This window comes from Uranotaenia lowii, chromosome 3 (genome assembly GCF_029784155.1).
Source record: "Uranotaenia lowii strain MFRU-FL chromosome 3, ASM2978415v1, whole genome shotgun sequence".
Taxonomy (NCBI): domain Eukaryota; kingdom Metazoa; phylum Arthropoda; class Insecta; order Diptera; family Culicidae; genus Uranotaenia; species Uranotaenia lowii.
Genome location: NC_073693.1, coordinates 3,996,253 through 4,016,013, shown reverse-complemented (window position 1 = coordinate 4,016,013; position 19,761 = coordinate 3,996,253). Strand labels below are relative to the sequence as shown.

Sequence of the window (19,761 nt, the reverse complement as noted above, 5' to 3'; positions counted from 1 at the left end):
GCCCCGATTGATTCACATTCCTCAAAATTTTTTAAAGAGATTTCACAGTTCATCATTTTTGCGAAGTTTTTTGAGACAATTTCATCAAAATAAAAATCAAATACGACTTGAACGGGAGTAATACTGAAAGGTTTGAGCCGTGTCAAATAAACGAATTATTTTAAAAAAACGACTTGAACATGGTTGTTGTGAAAGTGGTATTATAACGTTGAATTGAAATATCTTATTTTGAACTTTTCACATCGATTAGATTTTTCCAAATATTGGAAAAATTGCTAAGATTTTCTCATTTTTTTTTTTTTGAGAATTTTTCGACTTGAATGCAAACTGGACAAATTCAGGAATGCTAAGCCTAACGACAGATTCATTTACGACATTTCTATAGTTCTGTGCATCATGATGTGTTGTCATTTATAAATCATTGTTTAAATAATTCTTTTTGAGTTTTTATAGACCATAAGTTGATAGTAAAATACTCTAGGAAACTTGCGATTGCGACACATAGGGTTGCTTTCACTACCAAACAACTATCTTCATATTGTGGAGTTTGGCTTCATAATGTAAGAAATTGAAAAATTCCTTGGATGGTATTTTGAAATTTTGCCCTTTTGAATTTGTTAGCAAGAGCCATCTCGAATACCCAGGGCGTTTGCGCAGTGGTTTGACACGCCAAATAGATGTAAGATTGTAAGCTTTGCTAAAACATTTTTTTAATTTGACTCACATCTAATATTTTAAGGAATAATTGGAAAGAAAACAATATTTTCCTGAACTTCCAACTTCTGTTTACAAGAAAAAATTAGAACAAAAATCCAAAAAATTAAATCGGAATATATGGTTTCCAAGCAATAGAAAACGATTGCAAAACTCAATTGATTATGTTTTTTATTAACTAAAGTCATAAATTGCCTTCGATTTAACAGTTTTTAGATAAGAAAAACATCTTAAGTATCGTGAGATGCTTGATTTAACTTAGTTTTTTTTTATTTCGAGCCACTGTGTTCTGTAGCAGACCACGTGACATTTGCTCGGCAGACTGCAATGCAAATGCTGTTCACACGCATACCAATGTACCTTCGATTCATGGTTCCCAAATAGCAATTTTTGCGTTTTCAATGCTTGGATATGACTTTTAGTTAGTCGAATCACTTATGTTCTCCAACTTATTTCGAAGCTTAAGTTGATAGAAACAGTCTTATCATACAACTTAATTAGTATGGAAACATTTGTGCGTAGTTTTAAATAAATTTTTAGGGAAAACATCAGCCCAAAAATACCTCTTTAATGAACATGTATTTTTTCCAGCTTCCAACACTGATGGTGTATTTCGATTGAAGTTGCATGTCAAGAAAAGGAACAAAATTAGTTTTAAATTTTTATTCAAAACCTAAATAAATAATCATTTTTTTGTCTTTCTAGTATTTTTTTGATTTTTTGCCGAGTTTAACTGTAGGCATGAGTATTTATTGCAAATTTTTCAATTGAATGTCCGCGTTTGAAATCGCATGTGAATTTAACAGTTGCACTAGAAAGGTGAGTTCATCTGAATTTCATACGGTGATTTCCAACATAATTGCCTCGGATGCAGATCGAAAAAAATTAAATACTTTAATAAAGTACAAGCTATCAAAAAAATCGGTATGCACAGATTTGAAACAAATTATTCTCTTCGCAATGAAAATATATTCAAAATTTGTTAGCTCAATTTGGACCTGAAAAACATGAAAAGACATGTTGGCATGCCAAGAAAAGGACCATGCCAAAATAGGGCTCGCTTACCCTAATAGACTACGATCGCAACGGAAGACTGCATAGTCCAGACTGATAATCTGACTGGAAAGCGTAGTTCGGTCGTTCAGCCATGTATCAGTGAAGGCGATGATTTCATAGCTGGAGCACCTACATACGTACTTACTTAATGGTCCCGCGTAGATTCTCCGGAGCATAGGGCCGTGGTAAAAGACCTCCACTGTTGACGATCCGGAGCCAGCGTCTTCACTTGGTCTCAGTCAAGATTCTCGTCAACAGTTCGGATTTCGGTGGCTAGGCTTCCCCGCCACGAGTTTCTGGGTCTGCCTCTCCTTCGACGTCCTTCTGGATTTCATTCAAGCGCCTCTCTGCAAATCTCGTTCTCATCTCTTCGCAGCGTGTGTCCAATCCATCTTCACTTACGTTCTCGAATCTCGATTTCTAGAGCCCTTTGATGACACCGGCGATGTAGTTCCTCATTTGAGATTCAGTTGCTAGGCCATCACAAAATCTTGCAGTTTTCGCGTCGTCACCGCAGATGTGCACCAAGTTTCGCACCCGTACATCAATACGGATTTGACAGTTGAGTTTAAGATTCAGATTTTCGTTCGTGGAGAGATCTGGCGCGACCGCCAGAAGTTTCGGAAACTCTCAAACGTAAATCGGGCTTTTCTGATCCGGGTTTCGAGGTCTTTCCTGTTACCACCATCAGGCGTGATCTGAATACCAAGATCCTGGAAGCACTCCACTTTCTAAACCTGTTGGCCAGCTTCCGCGAAATTGGACGGATTTACTGTGTTGATTTCCGTCGACTTGGTCTTTCCGACATTGATTTTGAGTCCTGTTGCCTTAGAGCTTTCGGTGAGGACATCAAGTTTGCTCCGCATGTCTGATGGATCTATGGTAAAACGGAAACTAGGAACGCAAGCAAGATGGATTGGTTGTAATCGGGTACTTGCCTGTAAAAGGGATATGGAGCACCTCCTTACCTCCAACTCTGGCTGGAAACAGCGCGACTCGATGTGTCCTGGTGTAGAAGCCGATGAATAAACCGAAGAGTGTTGCTGGTCATTGTAGAATCAGTGATTGGATGAAATTTTATAACACAGGGAAAGTGTTCCAGAAGAAGACGAGTGCTTGCCTAGAAAAGTACTCGGAGGACCTCATCACCACTATTGAACTCAGGGCTGGGTCGGCTGAAAATGCTGGCTGGAAATTGCGCGACAGAGTTGAGGAGCTTTGAGGCCTCCCAAGTTGCGTTGCGGTTAGAACACGAAATTTCAACCGTTCCTGAGATATCGCTTCGGGAAAGTACAGTTTGGGTCATATAGACCCTATCTGCAAAGGAAGGATAAACAGATTTTTCAAAGTTTTGACAGCCAGTTATTGATCTCCTTAGAGAAGTTTAAAGTTGCGTTCGTTGTACAAAATTTGTAACATCAAAATTGTCTTAACTAATAAAATAAAAAAATAAAGATAGTTAATTATTATATTATTATAATTTAAAAGGTCTCAATTTTAACCACACGGGTCATTCGGGTCTTTAAAAATGAAGAAAATGGATTAGGTATTTTATTTGCGGAACATGATTACAAAAAAAAACTAACTCTATACATAATCCCGTATTCCGTGACTCAACAAGCACTTTTCCAACATAAGCTCCGAACAATTTAAACCTAGCTAAAAGTTCAATGTTTAATTCTCGAATCGGGCGGTTGTGAAAAAAAAACTTTTACTAAGAGACAAAGCGAAAAAAAAGATATAAATATTGATGTTGACTTATGGAATCAATACGCATTCAAAATGAAATAACCAGACAGTAAGCTCATTCGCATTTCAAGTTACTAATAGGATAGACAACAATAAAAGGTCAATTTGAAAAACAGTTTTCCCACGTCCACCAACAAGGCACAGGCAGGCAACAAACGATTACGTAAATTGTGTGTTTCCCGTAACATGGGCAAAGAAACACAGACCCACCAACAGGAACACACGCGCTCACTTTGGGTGTCCTTCCTCCGTCGACGGGACACACATTTCCGGTTAAACGGGCAGCCAGGTTCCGTTCCTGGAGGGCAGCTGCAACCTTGTCGATGGTCAGGTCGCATCTGAATCTCGCGGGTGGCTTCGTGTTTTGGCTGCTTTTCGCGTCAGGCAGGATTCAAACACGGAAACGGAGCTCACTTTTCGAGCAGTTCTGCCGGATGCGGTAGGGTCTTGCGCAGTAGCAAGTTAGATCCCGATTCGAGTAGTATCCGGCGAAGGCCGGGTGCCCAGTTTGCTCACTCGCAAAGAATTCACCAAAACGCGTGTGTTTTTCCGAGGAGGGCGAACGAACGTCAGCTGAGTTGGATTTTTCTGCTAAGGGATTTTGGGGGAAGGGTTTTAGGATTGGGCAGGTGGTTCGGGATGCAGAATCAGCAGCAGTCAGTCGGGCGATCGGTTGGTCCGGTCAGTTACTAGTACGAATTTGATGCGTTCGGTTGGATTTTTCCCTAGCGTTGTTCCGCCGTCGATTGTGGGGCGGTTTGTCGTAGCGATTTCGGCCTCAACCGGGTACGGAAGTAGATTTGCGGTGGGAGGGTGTGTGAACTGATTTTCCCAGCAGGAATCTGTTGTTTTATCGGATTTTCTCGGTGTAGATTTTTGGAGTCAACAAAAAGGAAAACGTCGCAGAAGAGCGGCTCGAGAAAGTTGAGGAAGTCGGGATTGGAGATGACGATCCCTGAGGCACTATTTCTAGAAGATTGGGACACATTTGTGAACAGCTCACGTAGAGTTATGTGAACCAAATGTATGGATGGCGTCAAGATGAAATAGTTGATTGAAACAGTCTATATTGAGTTGGATGAAATGTGTTTACTTTCATAAGTACGTGTAGTAAAAAAGTCGATTGGGAGCAGAGAAAAGCTTGATAATAAGATTGCTGATTATGAAAGGGAGATATGCTTACCTTGGAAAAATATCCGGCTCTTCGTGACCATTACAGATCCTGTTGAAAATGAATCCTAAGTGAAGTGTTGAAATAAAACCCAGCGAAAATGCGCTATCCGGTAAATCTGATTCAGACCGATAATCCGGAATGCACGACTTAATCGGGATGAGCTTCGAATAACAGCATGTAATCAGGATTACCATTTACGCTGAACTTTCCCATGCTTCCTAACGAGTGCTGTCCATCCCCCTCCACATCTGAATAATCCAAAAGAAAGAAAGAAATCGAAACACCGGGTCGAAAAAAGCTTGACTGCGCTGTTTTAAAAAGAATCTTACACAACTCTCTTCCCATTGGAGGAAACCCTCAGCAGCTAATCTCGGAAGCACTTTAGGACCTGTCTCTGCGCCTCCCCTGGACATTACTCGGGGACTGTCATAACCGTAAATTAAGCGTTCATTTATATGCTAAACACTTTTCGTTTCGGTCGGTATTCTCCCCAAAGTTTCCGCTTTCCTGTTCGTTTCCCACACAACTTTGACGTCGTCATCCATGGCCACTGGCCTACAACGTGTGTATAAGTGTGCTTTCCATATTCCCGAATTCTTGAATGTGAGACGTGTGTCCTTAAAAGCTTTCAGCCATCGCGGATAACCAAAGAGCAGCAAAAAGGAAAAAAAAAAGATCGAGTCCGTCTGCCAACAACAACATCATCCAAGTGTGCCAAGAGCTCCAAAGCTGGCTATGTTTCCAGGGAGGGGTGTGAGCTGCAATAATCGTAAAAGTTGAATTGTTTTCAGCTTTCGTCCACAGCCTCCTGAGTTTCGTTTTGGGTTTGGGTTCTCTGTCAGTGTGGGGAGGAAAAATGAAAAATAAAAGAGTGAACCGAAAGGAAATGTGGCAAAAAGGTGTGCGCCGGGAAAGGAAAGTTGCTGCTGTTGCTGTATCGGCCCTCACGATTGAGTGAACGGCAGAAAACGGGAAATGTGGGAAAAGCACCGGAAGCGGCCTGTTTTCCACGAGGACCCAGCGCAAACATTCTACGGGTAGTCAGGCGGCGCGTCGGCCGCGGGTTGTCGATAATACTTTACGGTGTGAAAGTGGTGGCAAAATAAAAACAAAACCAAGCAGCCCAGTACGTTTTTTTCTGCTGTCTAACGTCAGATGACGCAACAGTGAACAGCACAGGGTCGAACCCTTCTCTAGGGGGAAAAACGAGGGGAGAAAAAAAATAAAACGAGGCTACTCAAAGCAGTAGCCTGAAGATAAAAAAAAACCAGAGCAGCTGGTGTAAAGATCTGGCAGCAGAAGAAGCAAACGAAAGAATAACTGCAGCGCAGCGGAAGTGAAGTGAAGTGAGCAAGAGCAAGCAAAAGCAAGAGGCTGCAACAATGTGGTTGCAAAAGCTAGTGCTAGTGTACTTGTTGGCGTTGTTCAACTCACTGGACGGATACTTTCTGGATAATAATAACTTACAAAACACCGGCCACCATCGGAGAAAAGGTAAGGGTCGTCGTCTTATGATTTCTTCCCCAACTTTGTTCTTCTTCCACTGCTTGTTTTCGAATACCTTTGCCTGGGGCGGGACAGGAAGGAAAAGTCGAGGAAACTTTACTCCACCAGCACCACGAATGAAATGGGAACAATGTTCTTCTGTGCTTCTTAGCGGAGTGAGAGGAAATATATGCCTGCTGGAATCACTTTGCGGAAATCCGTGGCACAACACAGCTGTGGGAACAACGGAAAGGTTCGGCCCATGAATGTTTCCCGAAGTTTTCCAGGGTAGTCTTTCTTGAAATTGTTTTAGAACCATTTTTTTCAACAAATTTTTTACCATCAGTGAGCGTAATTTAAATCATACTGTTTTTTAAATAAGCATTGACGTTTTTACATAGCTCAAAATCAACCAATTTTGCCACAAATCGATGATAAGTTCCTTTACCTTTCACCAAGGAGGAAGATTTAGCACTACCGGGTTGTGAATGGGGTTAGCCGCAGCATCAATTACGGGTGGGCACACGGGGATGGTAATAACACGATACTTATATTGTGTAGGAATGTAGTAGGTAATGTACATTTTATGGCCTGAAAAGTTTTTATCGGCACAAGGACCTTCCTACGGAGGGTTATGTTTGTTAGAATAACTTACCTTTGTACGAGTGAATGGCCTGTTTCCCAGAGAATTTTTTCAAGTAAAGGTTTCTAACATATCATACGCGAATAAATAAAATAATTTCTCATTCCGTGATTCAGTTAAACTCACTATTTGCGACTTGGTTGTTGATGCATAGTTTATGCAGAAAAAGTATAAGAGATTAAAACTGGGTTTTCTTTAGGATTGATACATTTTCATGAGTTATTATTAAACATAAATATTAGAACCATTAGCGAGCGGTAAATTTGGTAAAGAAAACGATTAATGCTCTACTCAAATTTATTGATGCAGTAACACTAGGCAAAATACAGGAGTACAATTTCGTTCGAGGAACCTAGGAGTGTGTTATTTTCTCAGCTGTAGAATAGTGCTAGAATACTTACCTAATATGAATCTGCTTTGATATTGAAAAAATGTAATAAAGGTCACTTTTCGAAGATTTTTGAACTCTTTTGAAACCATATTTTCCGTATTAACATTAAAGTTTCAAACTTTATATATTTGAGAAATTCTGGTTGGAAGATTTCTTCGTACAAATGAAAATATTATGCCACTTTTGCGTTTGAAATTATATGAACGTTTTTAAACGAAACTGATTCAAAAATTAAACTCTTTACATATTTGTCGATTTGTTGTCGTTTTCTTCCCAACCCCTCCTTTAAACGGGGTTTATATTTCCTTTTCTATCTGACCCAGAATATTTTTTTCTCGAAAAACAACCCTGAATGGTTGTAATTTTTAGACCAAACTGTCAATAGCTTTTCATGAAGCATTAAAAATAATGATTTCACTAAAACTTGGCGCATGTCAAGTTTTTTCATGTTTTAAACTTCTTTAAGCTTAAGTAGGACCTATTATCGACATGGGTCAAATTGTTATTAAACAAGTTTTTTTTGGTTCTTCGAGCTTGCAAACTAGTTTTCATGTGTTTTATCATAGCTCTGAACATGTTTGTTGTTGTTAAATCCATCACAGTTATGCAGAAAACCTCTTGAAAGTTGACTCCAATTATGGCACGTCCTCCTGAAATTGGCTTGACTCGGCCCAACTGTGAGAAAACAAAACTTTATTTTCAATTTTCACTCCCTAATCAGCTTATTCAAAAGGAATATTGGATATGATTGAAATCTTAAGAAGTAGCTTTAACTATATATGTTCAAAATTTCCATGATGAACATGATTTATGAGAGAAATATTTGAAACATTTGAAATATTTGAAATATGTACCCGGTCCAATATAAGTCCGTTACCCTTATCATGCAAGTGCTAGGAAGATTTCCTGATATAACAAGGCAACCGAGATGAATTTTCAAAAAAGCAACATGGGAAGCTTTTCAAAATAAGATGACTATGAAATAAATGAACAGAGACCAAAAGACACCTTGAAAAGAGTGAACCATTTGGCTTGAGCCATTATCACTTCTGCTACAGCAACTATTTTCAAAACTTTTGATAGAAAAAGGAAACCTCTTTGGTGGAGCTCACAAATCACTGAGTTCACCAAAGAAAGGAAAAAACCCTTCGAAAATTAAACAGTCGAATGACTACTGCCAAAGCTCGAAATTTTATAAGAAAAAGTCGAAAAGGAAATTGGTCAGATTTTGTATCTATGATTTCGTTATTTACATCATCTCATGAAGTTTGGACAAACATTAGAAAATGGTAAATTTAGAAACAACTCCAAAGTATCTTAAAAAGTTATCAATCAAACAATTACAGAGCTCAACATGATTATCTTGGATCAACTTTTGAAAAACAATCAATCAACGATAACTACTTCTCTGTCTTCAATGAATTAAGGAAACTAACAATCAGCCTATAGATTTGATTGAGTTACAATTTGCCTTGGCCACAAGTAAGGGTTCTTCAACAGGTCCAGACGCTGTTCATGACCATATGTTAAAAAATCTTCGTTTAGATGGTGTGTATAATTTTCTCTAAATATATAATGAAATTTGAAAAAAATGGAATCTTCCCTGATCAGTGGTGTGAATCGTACGTTATTCCAATTCAAAAACCTGATAAAAATCCTTTGAATACATCAACTCCAAATTTGTCACTGCTGTTCTTGGAAAGTTTTGGAGAAAATAGTGAATCGGAGACTTACCTGGTACCTAGAATCAAAATGTTTGCTAGACTCAAAGCAATCTGGATGCCGAAAATTTCTGTTTTTTTGCGAAAACAGGGATTCAAGATGCATTTACATATAAAGACCACGTTGTTTGTATTTTCTTTGATTTGGAAAAAGCGTACAATTTGACTTGGACAAATCGCATTATCAAAACTTTAGCAAATTTAGGAATCCGTGGCAACATGATTCATTTCATCGACAACTTTTTGAAGAACATATCCTTCAAAGTTCTCATTGGTAACATGTTTTTTAAATTCTTCAAAAAACAAAATGGGTTCTGTTTTGAGTGTCGCATCATTTTTATTAGCTATTGATTCAATACACCAATCATTTCCTTTAAGAGTTAATAGATGTATGTTAGCTGATTATTTTGTAGAGGAAAAAGTTTAGAGATTATAGAAGAAAAGCTCCAAGGAATGTAATCAACTCTTGAAAAATGATGTAATGAATCGTATGTAACGGATGTAGCAATTCTCAGCATCAAAACAAAAATAGTGCTTTTTTTGCAGAATTTTGAGATGTATTTATAAACTAAACTTACACCTTTTTAATTAAAAAGTCGAAGTAGTAGATTCTCACAAATTTCTCGGAATGACTTTAGATCGTCATCTACATTGAGATATGCATGTCCATCAGCTGAAATTCAAAGCTATGAATTCTTTTAAAATCTTAAAAACAAAAATTCCAAATGGGTTTGTGACAGACAAACTTGATGTAAATCATCATTTTTTTTTTTTTCGATTATAGTCGTTTTACCATCTTTATGGCATTCGCGACTTTATCAACGTTGCAGTTGTTAATCTTCATGCCAATGAAGATGAATGCGCCAAAGAAAAAAAAACACTCTCACAACTAAATCCAGAATTCAATCAAAGTGTACGACTCGTAACAAGTGGTTCAAGGACAAGTCCTATCAAAAGCTTAATATAAGAAGCTGGTATACTATCGGTGAGATCTTTAAATTCTGAAATATACTACGAGAGTGAGATCTTTATGTTACCATCCACTATTCAAATACATCCATAATAGACAAATCAATACCACAGGTTAATAAAATTCGTTTGAGATGAGAAGTGAACATTGTTTCGTAAAATACGATCTCCAATTTGTTGAAACTTTACGATGAGCTTTCCATGCAGTTCCGCCTAGGCAATCTGAAAAAAAAATTAGGTCAATAAAGATTTAGCTTCACATCGAAAATCGTCAACTTTACCCTCAACCTTTAGACAACTTTTCTCTATGTACGATGGATAACGATGAAAATATTATAGATTATATACTGATGGGTCAAAGATCACTCATACCGATTTTACTGGATATGCTGTTTGCTCGAACGGATATTAATCACAAAACGACTTAGCTCATGTCTTTCTATATATTCTGCTGAATTATTAGCTATTCAGAGATGCTTCAACTTTCGTAATAACTGATGAACAACAATTCAAATATTTGATTCTTACAGATTCTTTCAGTTCTGTATAAAGTATTCAAAATTCCTTGAATGGTAAAACTATCATACAATCCATACAAGACATGGTCAAAAAATAATTTTATAAAGAATTGGTGATTGTGTGGATTTCCAGCCACATGGATATTAGGGGAAATTTTATTTACTAAGCAGTTAATTTCCCAGAACATAGTAAGTTAAAAATGATCATCACACCGTTGAGGTAACTGACTTTGAAAACATCTTGGGAATTTTCTTCTTAAATGAACATGATATTGTTTCCTACTAAAACGTTCAAATATTCTTCTTTAAAAGTACCTTCCAGCTATCTCAACACATCCAACATTCATATCTATTTCATGGAATTTCCCTGTTCACAACAATTGCCCTGAATTACACTTATGGATGATATGGGTGATATGGATTCCGAACGAAATTATACGACGCACAATTTAAAAAGAGAAAAAGAGAAAAATATCCTTCTCGGCTGCTAATTTTGATCATTTTGTGATCTGACCGTTTTCATTGTACTTCGGTTATATTTTCCAAAAAATTTTCTTAGACTTATCACCATAAATGTTGAAAAAATTGAAAATTTACTGAATATTTACTACTTCCCTTACAACTTTTATCATATCTGAACTACGGAGAAAGTTTAAAATTTTAGGATATCGGACCTATTTTGGACCACTTATGGAAGTGGCTATCCTATTCTTGAAATAAACCAGTGAATGTAATCAGATTTTTCTATGAGAACAATAAAAATACCTTCAATGCACGACAAATTAGGGAAAAAATTTGTTAAACCATTTTCCTACTTTGGACCATCACGAAAACTAGAAAGAATAATAAAATGTACTGATACGATTAAAAATTTATCAGAATCAAAGTCTCAAATCGATGTCATTCCTAATGAGCAAATTATTCAAAATTAATTAAAATTACGAATACACCCAGAATTTGTAGCTTCGAACATCAGTACACATTAATAGAATACATGAAACAAAACACCAGATTTGAAAAGATATCTGAAAAGAATCTAAATTATTGAAAAAAATATCCACGAGTAAAATTGTCCAGCAAAATAAAAAAACTAATTATTAATTTTTTTACTATAAATTCCTTTTCTAAATTTTCAATTGAAGGATTCCGGAACTATTTTGAACATGAAAAAATTAAAATAAATCGATTTTCCTTGTGATTTCTCTATGAGGAAAGAACTCCTTCAATATACTGAAGTGAATTTATTTGATACATAAAATTATTCATTAAATTGAATTAGTTAAGAAGAAGAAAATTTTTCATTTATTTCAAGAGTGACAGTGATCAATCTCGTAGATAAAATCATTTTTTACATGCAAATTCTACCAGTCATCAAAATAAAAGGCTAAGAAAAAGTAATGAAACCACAATAAAAGTTTTCTATATTTAAAGTACAATAGGATCAATTCATCATTGATAGCTTATACTGACAAAAAAAGGGTTGGGAAATTTTATTACTTGAATGATCAGTAAGTAACCGAATAAATAAATATGACTGGTTCGGAAGATTTTGACGTCCTGAACTCGAACATTTTGTCAGATTTTCAATCACCTTTAGTTTTGGCGATGTCGAGTTTATAAGTTCAAAATGAATTAGATTTGAGTGAAATCAATCATTGATATCTGATGAACCAGTAATTCTAAATGAAAAATAAAAACTGATTCTGAATTTTTTCACTATCCTTCATCATCAAGGCATAAAATTTTGCCCAGATATTTATGTTTGCAATGATCTAAAAAGTGAAATTTTACAACTTTTTGGAACTTGAATAAATATAATTAAATCTGTTGTGTTGTGAGCCTACTTGGTTGAATGATTCAACTGAATCAAAGCAATCGAAAGATTCCTTCTAATTCAACCACGGTAAATGAAAAGTTCATATACCAGTATTTCGATAGCAACTTGTGTAAGTGGTTGAATTAAAAGGAAACTTTCGATTGCTTTGATTCATAATTAAATCACCAAGAAGACTGCAAAAGGAGTTGACTTTTGCGTTGAAACATATTTGAAATTCAATTCTGTTCAAACCTTTTATCAACATTTATAAATTTTACAGAATAGGAAGAAGAAAACACAAATGGAAACTTTTATAATTTTTATCACAAATTTAAAATTTCATACGTCTTTGGAAAAGTTGTTCATTGATTAAAAATCTTTATTTTCAAAATTTATGTAATGTATTACAGTTTTATAAAAAAAAAAGTCCTGAAATGAACTCTGTCGCATAACTAACAGTTTGTTTATGAGTTTAATTAAATTTTAATTAATGAATTTTGAAGGTTATGGTTGGTTTTAAATTCTGAACTCTCTACACTTCATTTATACTTCTTATAAATAAACCTATTCTGAAGATGAGGTAGAGATTGTTAGTGTCAAGAATTGAATGTAAATAAAAATGGTTCGTAGAATTGCAGTAAGAAGTTTACAATTTAAAATAAATTTCAATTTGAGAACGCCGTGTAGTATCTTGAAATGATATGTCTTAAACCTGGAGTGGTTAACGTCTGAATTTGAGCAAATTTTCGACATGTTTAATTACCCTTATTTTTGAATACCTTTTGAGATCAAGAATTTTTCTGTTACTACGGTAAATTTATTTCTTGAACTTAAACTTTTACTTGGAAAAAATCTAACTAAATCTGCTTTCGTCAAATTTGACTGTCACTCTTGCTATTATTTCTGAGAATAAATCAATAAGCATTTTTCGTTTTTTATTCCATTTATCAAGTTTGTCATGTTTGTTCATTCGTTATCCAATTTGCTTAAATCCTCCGTTTATATCATGTGTTTGAGAATTAAAAAATGTAAAAAGAAGTTGTACTTCAAGAATATTTTCTTCTTTTTATTTTTATACATTCTGTAGGGCAAATTATTCTATTTATGGAACAAAATAAAACAACTCTGAACATTACTCGTACCTACCATTTTTCTTCGCTATAAAACTTTCTGAATGTTTTCATTTGCTGCTGTTTTATCTTACTTTACTAAAATATAAAATTTTTAATCCTGTTTTAACACCGAATGGGTTTACATAACTATTTTTATATGATCTTTTGTCCATTGGTTTTGTGATACCCTCTGCTTCATTTTTTGTCATCTTGAACTTTAGTATATGCCTCGAATTTCGGTATGTTATTAAATGCTTTATTTTTAAACAAAATTTCCTAGCATAAAGCTTCACTCAAAAACTATTCATTCACCGCTAGATAAAATTTTTTTTATACAACTTTATTTTCTTTCGTATGCATTGAAAATGTCATGCACCCTTAATTCGAATGATTTTAAAGCTACAGAGGGAGCTCAATCATCTGCTGATGTTTACGAAGCTTTTTCTTGTAAGCAACGATGTTATCTTTTCATCTCTCCTGAGCTAACAAGTGATTCTTGACACTTCTCGCTACCCAGTCAGTTTTCAGGTTTCATCCTTGAAGAGTGTTTTGTTTAAATAAGAAGGGTGAACAATCTTGAATCTGCATGTGTTAGGTCAGAATGGGGGTAGGCTTAATAGCGGCACGTTATCCAAACATACGGGAAAATTGTGCCTATTTTTCTATATAATTTTGTGCAAGGGATATTTTTCAACTTCGCTTTAAACGTGACTTTGCTAGAAAATGTAAGTTTTCTATCCATGTCATAAAATACTGCGTATGTCTTGGATCGAATAACGAACTTATCAACGCATCCTTCCAACCCTCTCAACTTTTCCATCAAGCATGAAGATGTGACTCGTTTGATGCTCGCAAGCATTCTCAACGACTCTTTGCCATTTTCTGTCTTAGCTTAACTTTGTTCCTGGATGTAGTTTTTTTCCTTTCTTACATCCCATGATTTCGTTCAAGAAAAAGCCAATGAGTGGCAATGTCAGCAGAAGTGTAATGATAAAATCACTTTAGGGCTTAAAGTGGCAGTTGCGTGATAAAATCAACCTTCCAAAAATTGAAGACGAATCGAGAAACCGAGCGAACGAAACATCCGGAAAATGTCACTGATAAAGGGTTTGCCGTCGTCGTTGTTCGTCCTTCTTGTCATTATTAGATTGGTGCTTGGTTTTCCATCCGAGCATTTGTGTTTCACTAATCTAGGCAAGGAATTTGTCTCTTTGTTCCGAAAGTTGGCTGTCGAAAAATCCTAATCACAATCGGAATGTTTCGTCGTTGTGCCGGCGATGGTCTTTTCCTTCGATTTGTTTCTGGTAAATTTGAGGGGAGATTCCGGAAAAAAGAGTTTGAAGTACGATTAGGAAGATTTGTTGGAATTTTGTTTATCAGTCCTTCGGCCATCAAGAAAGACGAAAAAAATCAAATGTAATTATTGGGTTTTTTTTTGTTAACAAAAGTTGTCATTTTTGTAGTAAAATTAAAGGTAAAATATAAGATGAATGACAGAACTTTAATAAAACTTGACAATAGCTTTAAAGGTTATTGGTCACAGATGATCAAAATTAAAGAGCAACTTATCAAGAAACCCCCGTAATGCTCAGTAGGTTCCGGATATAAATATCAAAGTCATAGTATCACTTTAGCTCAGACCATCCGGTTATCCTTATCATTTTCAAGTATTTTTCGACATTCTCCAGCCATTGACCCTATTGAATTTTCCCGGTAAAAGAAAAGTTCGGATCCATTAATGGGCACCCGAATTTACTAGTTTTTTTTCTCTTGTGAATCGGAAGTGCCAGCCATCGTTGTTGCCGGGAGGAAGCACGAACTTTCCAAGATTTAAGAGATAGCTTGCTCGAAGGGCGGTTTTGGGCGAGTTGGGTGTCAATGACGCCTTAAAAAAGTTTTCAAGTGAATAGTCATGTTCAATGAATCGGTTATTTATTTCATCAAGATATGGTCTTTTCCTGAGACAGCTTCAGGTTTGGCTTTTTAAAAAAGTGGGGAAAAATCAAAGCCAATATAGAAGAGATAAAAAAAATGTTTGAATTTTTTCATGTTTTGTTTAACCTGGAAATTTGTTCAACGAAAGCTTAACTTCAAACCAACTCTTTAAAAGATCACAAAATAAAACATCAACCCACGTAAATTGTTGAAAACGAAATTAACGGGAAAGAGCGAAACAGTTTCGCCAATTTTTCCTTAGTTGAATCAGTTCGTGATTGGAATGTTTTCTTGCTTCTCCCTCGCGGAAACTCTGGGTACCTACAGTGGAAAGTATTCGGAAAGAAACATTTTTCTTCCGGTTAGTTCCGAAGCTATTTCTTTGCTTTATCATCCCCCCTTTCCTCGCATTAAAGATGGCTGACTTTAAACCTCTTTATTGACAGCAGTGTCAAAAGTTGAAGCTATCAAGGTTGTTTATTTCTGATTGATGTTACAGATTTAGATTGCTGACATTGAAGTTTTGCTTTGATTGTATTTGTTGCTGGAGAGTCAAAGTTAGAGTTCTTGGTGAGCAAATCTTTTATCGATTCTTGTAAATTGTCTGATTCCGGAGTTTTAAATTTTTTTAATATATTTTTTTAACTTCAATCTTTGTAAAAAAAAGGAACATTCATTACAGACTCAATGCGTTTGAATTTAAATTTCGGATACGCTTGAACTACCCAATAGGCATCACTGTGGCAAAAAAAAAGAACCTCAACATCATGAACCACTTATTCAAGCACACATTCTCATTGACCTATGGTCAACTCTTAGCCGGTCAACAATGGTTGAGTACAGACAGACACGAGCAACTTATGTATGTACCTACTAGTATATCTTACGGAAAATTCCATTCTTAGCCAACCGGAAACCACATAAAATTCCTGCTTCTCAACCGAGCTGTGGCAAAAAGCAGGAAACTTCCGAAAAAAGCAGCAAAAATCCGAACGAACTCTTCTACTTTTGGATACCTACAGCACACAAACACACACACAAGATTCCACTCGAATGGTTTCATCTTGTTCTTTTTTCCATTCTGATTAACAATATGGATGGAGGCACCGAAAGCCGGGCATCATCAGGCAGGCAAGCATCCCAAAGATTGCTGGTGTGTTTAATCTGACTTCCGGGCATCGGCTTCGGTCAGGAAGATGTTTTTTCCGACTCTCGGATGTTGTCGGGGCGAAGAAGAAGAAGAGCCGAATCTAGCAACATAAATAATCGAGTTAAATTATCTATGGAGATCCAATCATCTGTCAGTTGCCACAGCACACACAAACACGGGGGAGGCCAAAAATCAGATGTTCCTGAATGTGCTTTGATTATTCAAGCCTTTTTTTCTGAAAGAGCTCTTTAAGTAGTGCTCAAGCAAACGGCTCGAATATTTGATAGGAAAAATTGACGTCCATAAGCATGCAATTTTATCTTTGAAATTTTAAAAAATTACATTTTTTTTGGTTTTTCAAACTTCATCCTGAAAAATATAGTTTTTGAATAATGATAATTTTGTTCAAAAAACCAAGCAATCTTAAAATTAAACACTTTTACAAAAACTAATTTGTCCAATTTTTCAGATTTAAGTTTATCTCGAGCACAGTTCAAAGTAATAACTTAATCGTATGATCTTTCTCAAAAACGCTACAAAACATTTTCAAAAATCACTGTGAAATATTGAAGAATTTAAATTGTTAAAAAAATATTTTGGATGATTTCCTAGATTAAAGTGACTCCTGATTTATTTTTCCCTCAAAAACTGTCCACATAAGAATCGTTAAAACACATTTCGGGGATATGCAACCTAGAGCTTCTTCCCGTTTCCCTGGCCGAAAATGTGGAGCTATTTTCATGAATGAACTGCTTTCTTTTTTTGATATTTTTGTTGAATTGAGCTGATTCATAGAATTTTGGCTTTGTCTTTGTCAAAAATACTTCTACCCACCGATTTATAACTATGTGGGGACCAATCAAAGATTTGACCACTATACCGGATTGTTCGATAAGTAATAATCTTGTTTTAAAAAGGACATTCAATTTTGGCTTTGTTTAGCAGTATCACATTTTTCTTTGACCTTGTTTTTTAAACTGATTTGATTGATATTAGGATTGATAGTTTTTTTTTGATTTTCGGATACATTTATTAGAAATTTTTGAAATTTTTTTTAAACAATATATTTAAAATTAAAATTTCTGATGAAATGAATCCGACTGCTGATGAGATGAAAATTGATGTTGAAAAACTTTTGAAAAAAATCGCCTTATCTCCCGGTAGAACTTGAACCCACATCTTGCACCTCTCCTGGACCCATGAATTAACACTCTACTAAAGGAGTCAACTTGGAGTATGAAACTTATACTAGTCGAGTGTAGAAGTCCATCGGTTAGAATGGAATTGTCCTCCCATGTGATCATCATCATATTCATTGTCTACTTTAAACGTTGTCAGTTAAAATGAGAATTGATCGGTGGGTTTGTCGTATTTGGATATCCATCCAAGTTTGGTGTTTTTCCATCAATGGTTTTTCCCTTTCAGGGTTAAGCTTGAAGAGAAAAGTTAAAAAATAAAACGACTACATTAGTTTTAAATTATAAAATTCAACTTAAATTTTTATCATTGTTGTTCAGAAAATTTTCAATGTTTACCATTCTGGAGTGACAAATTTTTGTTTAATGCTTTTGATTTACTTCTGATCGATGTTTTTTATTATAAGTTAGGATTTTAACCCATTTGTGAGCAAGGAAAAGCCCCTGGGAGTGAGTGAAGCGATTTTCAAGCCACTTCTCCTAAAGGCATAAAACCTCCTCATCACTGATTTATTCAAATTTTTTTTGCTTGATTTTTTCAATGGTTTTTTACAATATTTTACATTTTTCATTTTAGTAGTGAGACAAACACTTTATTCGTTAATGATATTTTGGCGTTTAGATTTTAATATCTCAACCATATTTACTCAGTGTCGGAAGATATCACGGATCAAAACTGACAATTATTGTTCTGGAAATTTAACATTAATTCTCAATTTGGTTGATGGAAGTCTGTATTTGAACAATAGCTTCTGTTCCAAATTAATCATTTTATGAATGCATATTAGGTCTTTTTTATTCCTAAATCATTCATTTTAATTTTGCCCCCAATTCAGAATTTTTAATGTTTCAAAATATTAATTTATTTTGTTAACGTTGTTTCGCTCATTGGCACAGAGATTCTAATTTGAATTATTTTTTCAGATTTTTTCCTGGATTAAGAAAAATAGCAAAAGCTCGTCTCGGATATCCGGATATCAATGTAAATGTTAATTTAAAAACTCAATTTAAATTTACTGTTTTTTTGTTTCATATAAAAAAACTTCTATGAGCTGCTTTAAACCGTAATCATTTTTTTTATTGTAAATAAGACTTAAACGCAACTGATGTGCTTTGATAAGAACATGCTTTTTCATTTGTTTATTTTTCAACTTTTCTTTTGAATTTTATGAATTTCACGATTCACGTGAAGTCTGGAGTCTGGGAAGTTTTTTTTTCAATCTACTTCATTAAATAAATTTTAAAAGGTGAAATTTTAACCTTTGTTGAGATTATAAAATAGGTTTACCAGGTTGCCAGAATTTTTCCAGCACGTGTCCATTTTGTATAGAAACCTGGCACAATTCGGGCATTTGATTCTTAAATTGACGACCAAAAATGCGGACAAATTTTGCCATAATTCAGAAATAACTCTACAAAAATAAAAAAATACTTCTTTTCTAATTTTCTTTTCTCCAAACTCTTCGACAAAATTCAAATCGTTTTGAAGGCTTCCAAAAAACCTACCATGAAAATTTTGATTAAACTTGCTCGAAAAATTTCGTTTTGAAGGCAAAAGTAATAAATTTTTACAAAACATTTTTTTTCGTTTAATTTGCCAAACAAAGTGATTAAATCCGGATAAAATCCAGACATTTTTCAATGGAACCAACCGGACCAGGCCAACCTGTTCCAAATTTTGTATTTAATATCCGGGCAAATCCGAATAAAACCGGGCTACCTGGCAACCTTAAGTTAAGCTGATTGGTTCGCTCCGTTGGCTTCCTTTTTCTACCACGATCTGCGTACTGGTTTTTTTTCCTTTAATTAGTTTGTAAGAATTTTTTTTTCACTGAACTACCTGACATAACTTCGTTTTTGTCAGTTATGTATCCATTGTCATATTTTTAAGAGTTTAAAAAAAAAATCAAATCAAAAAGGAAATAATTTTGTCACGTTGCAAATGCTGTAAAATCGTTAATCGTTGAAATTAAAAACGTCGATGCTTCCTTTTTTACTGATTTTTCATTCGTCATTTCAAATTTTCCAGCTTTTCAATCATAATTTTGCCTTTTATGTCAACTGTGTTTGTAGTTTATTGCATTGCACAGTGCACTATGGGGCAGTTCCATACAAGGAGGCGGCAAAAAGTA

At 35.2% G+C, this 19,761-nt stretch overlaps 1 protein-coding gene across 1 annotated transcript in view; it reads left to right on the top strand.

Moving 5' to 3' along the window:
• Positions 1-4,226: 4,226 nt before the first annotated feature.
• Positions 4,227-19,761, top strand: part of LOC129751622 (uncharacterized) — a 188,875-nt gene continuing 173,340 nt past the window's right edge. Inside the window, exon 1 of the mRNA XM_055747228.1 lies at positions 4,227-6,187. Coding sequence (XP_055603203.1) covers positions 6,076-6,187 — 112 coding nt within the window. The 5' untranslated portion in view covers positions 4,227-6,075. The remainder of the gene's footprint in view (positions 6,188-19,761) is intronic.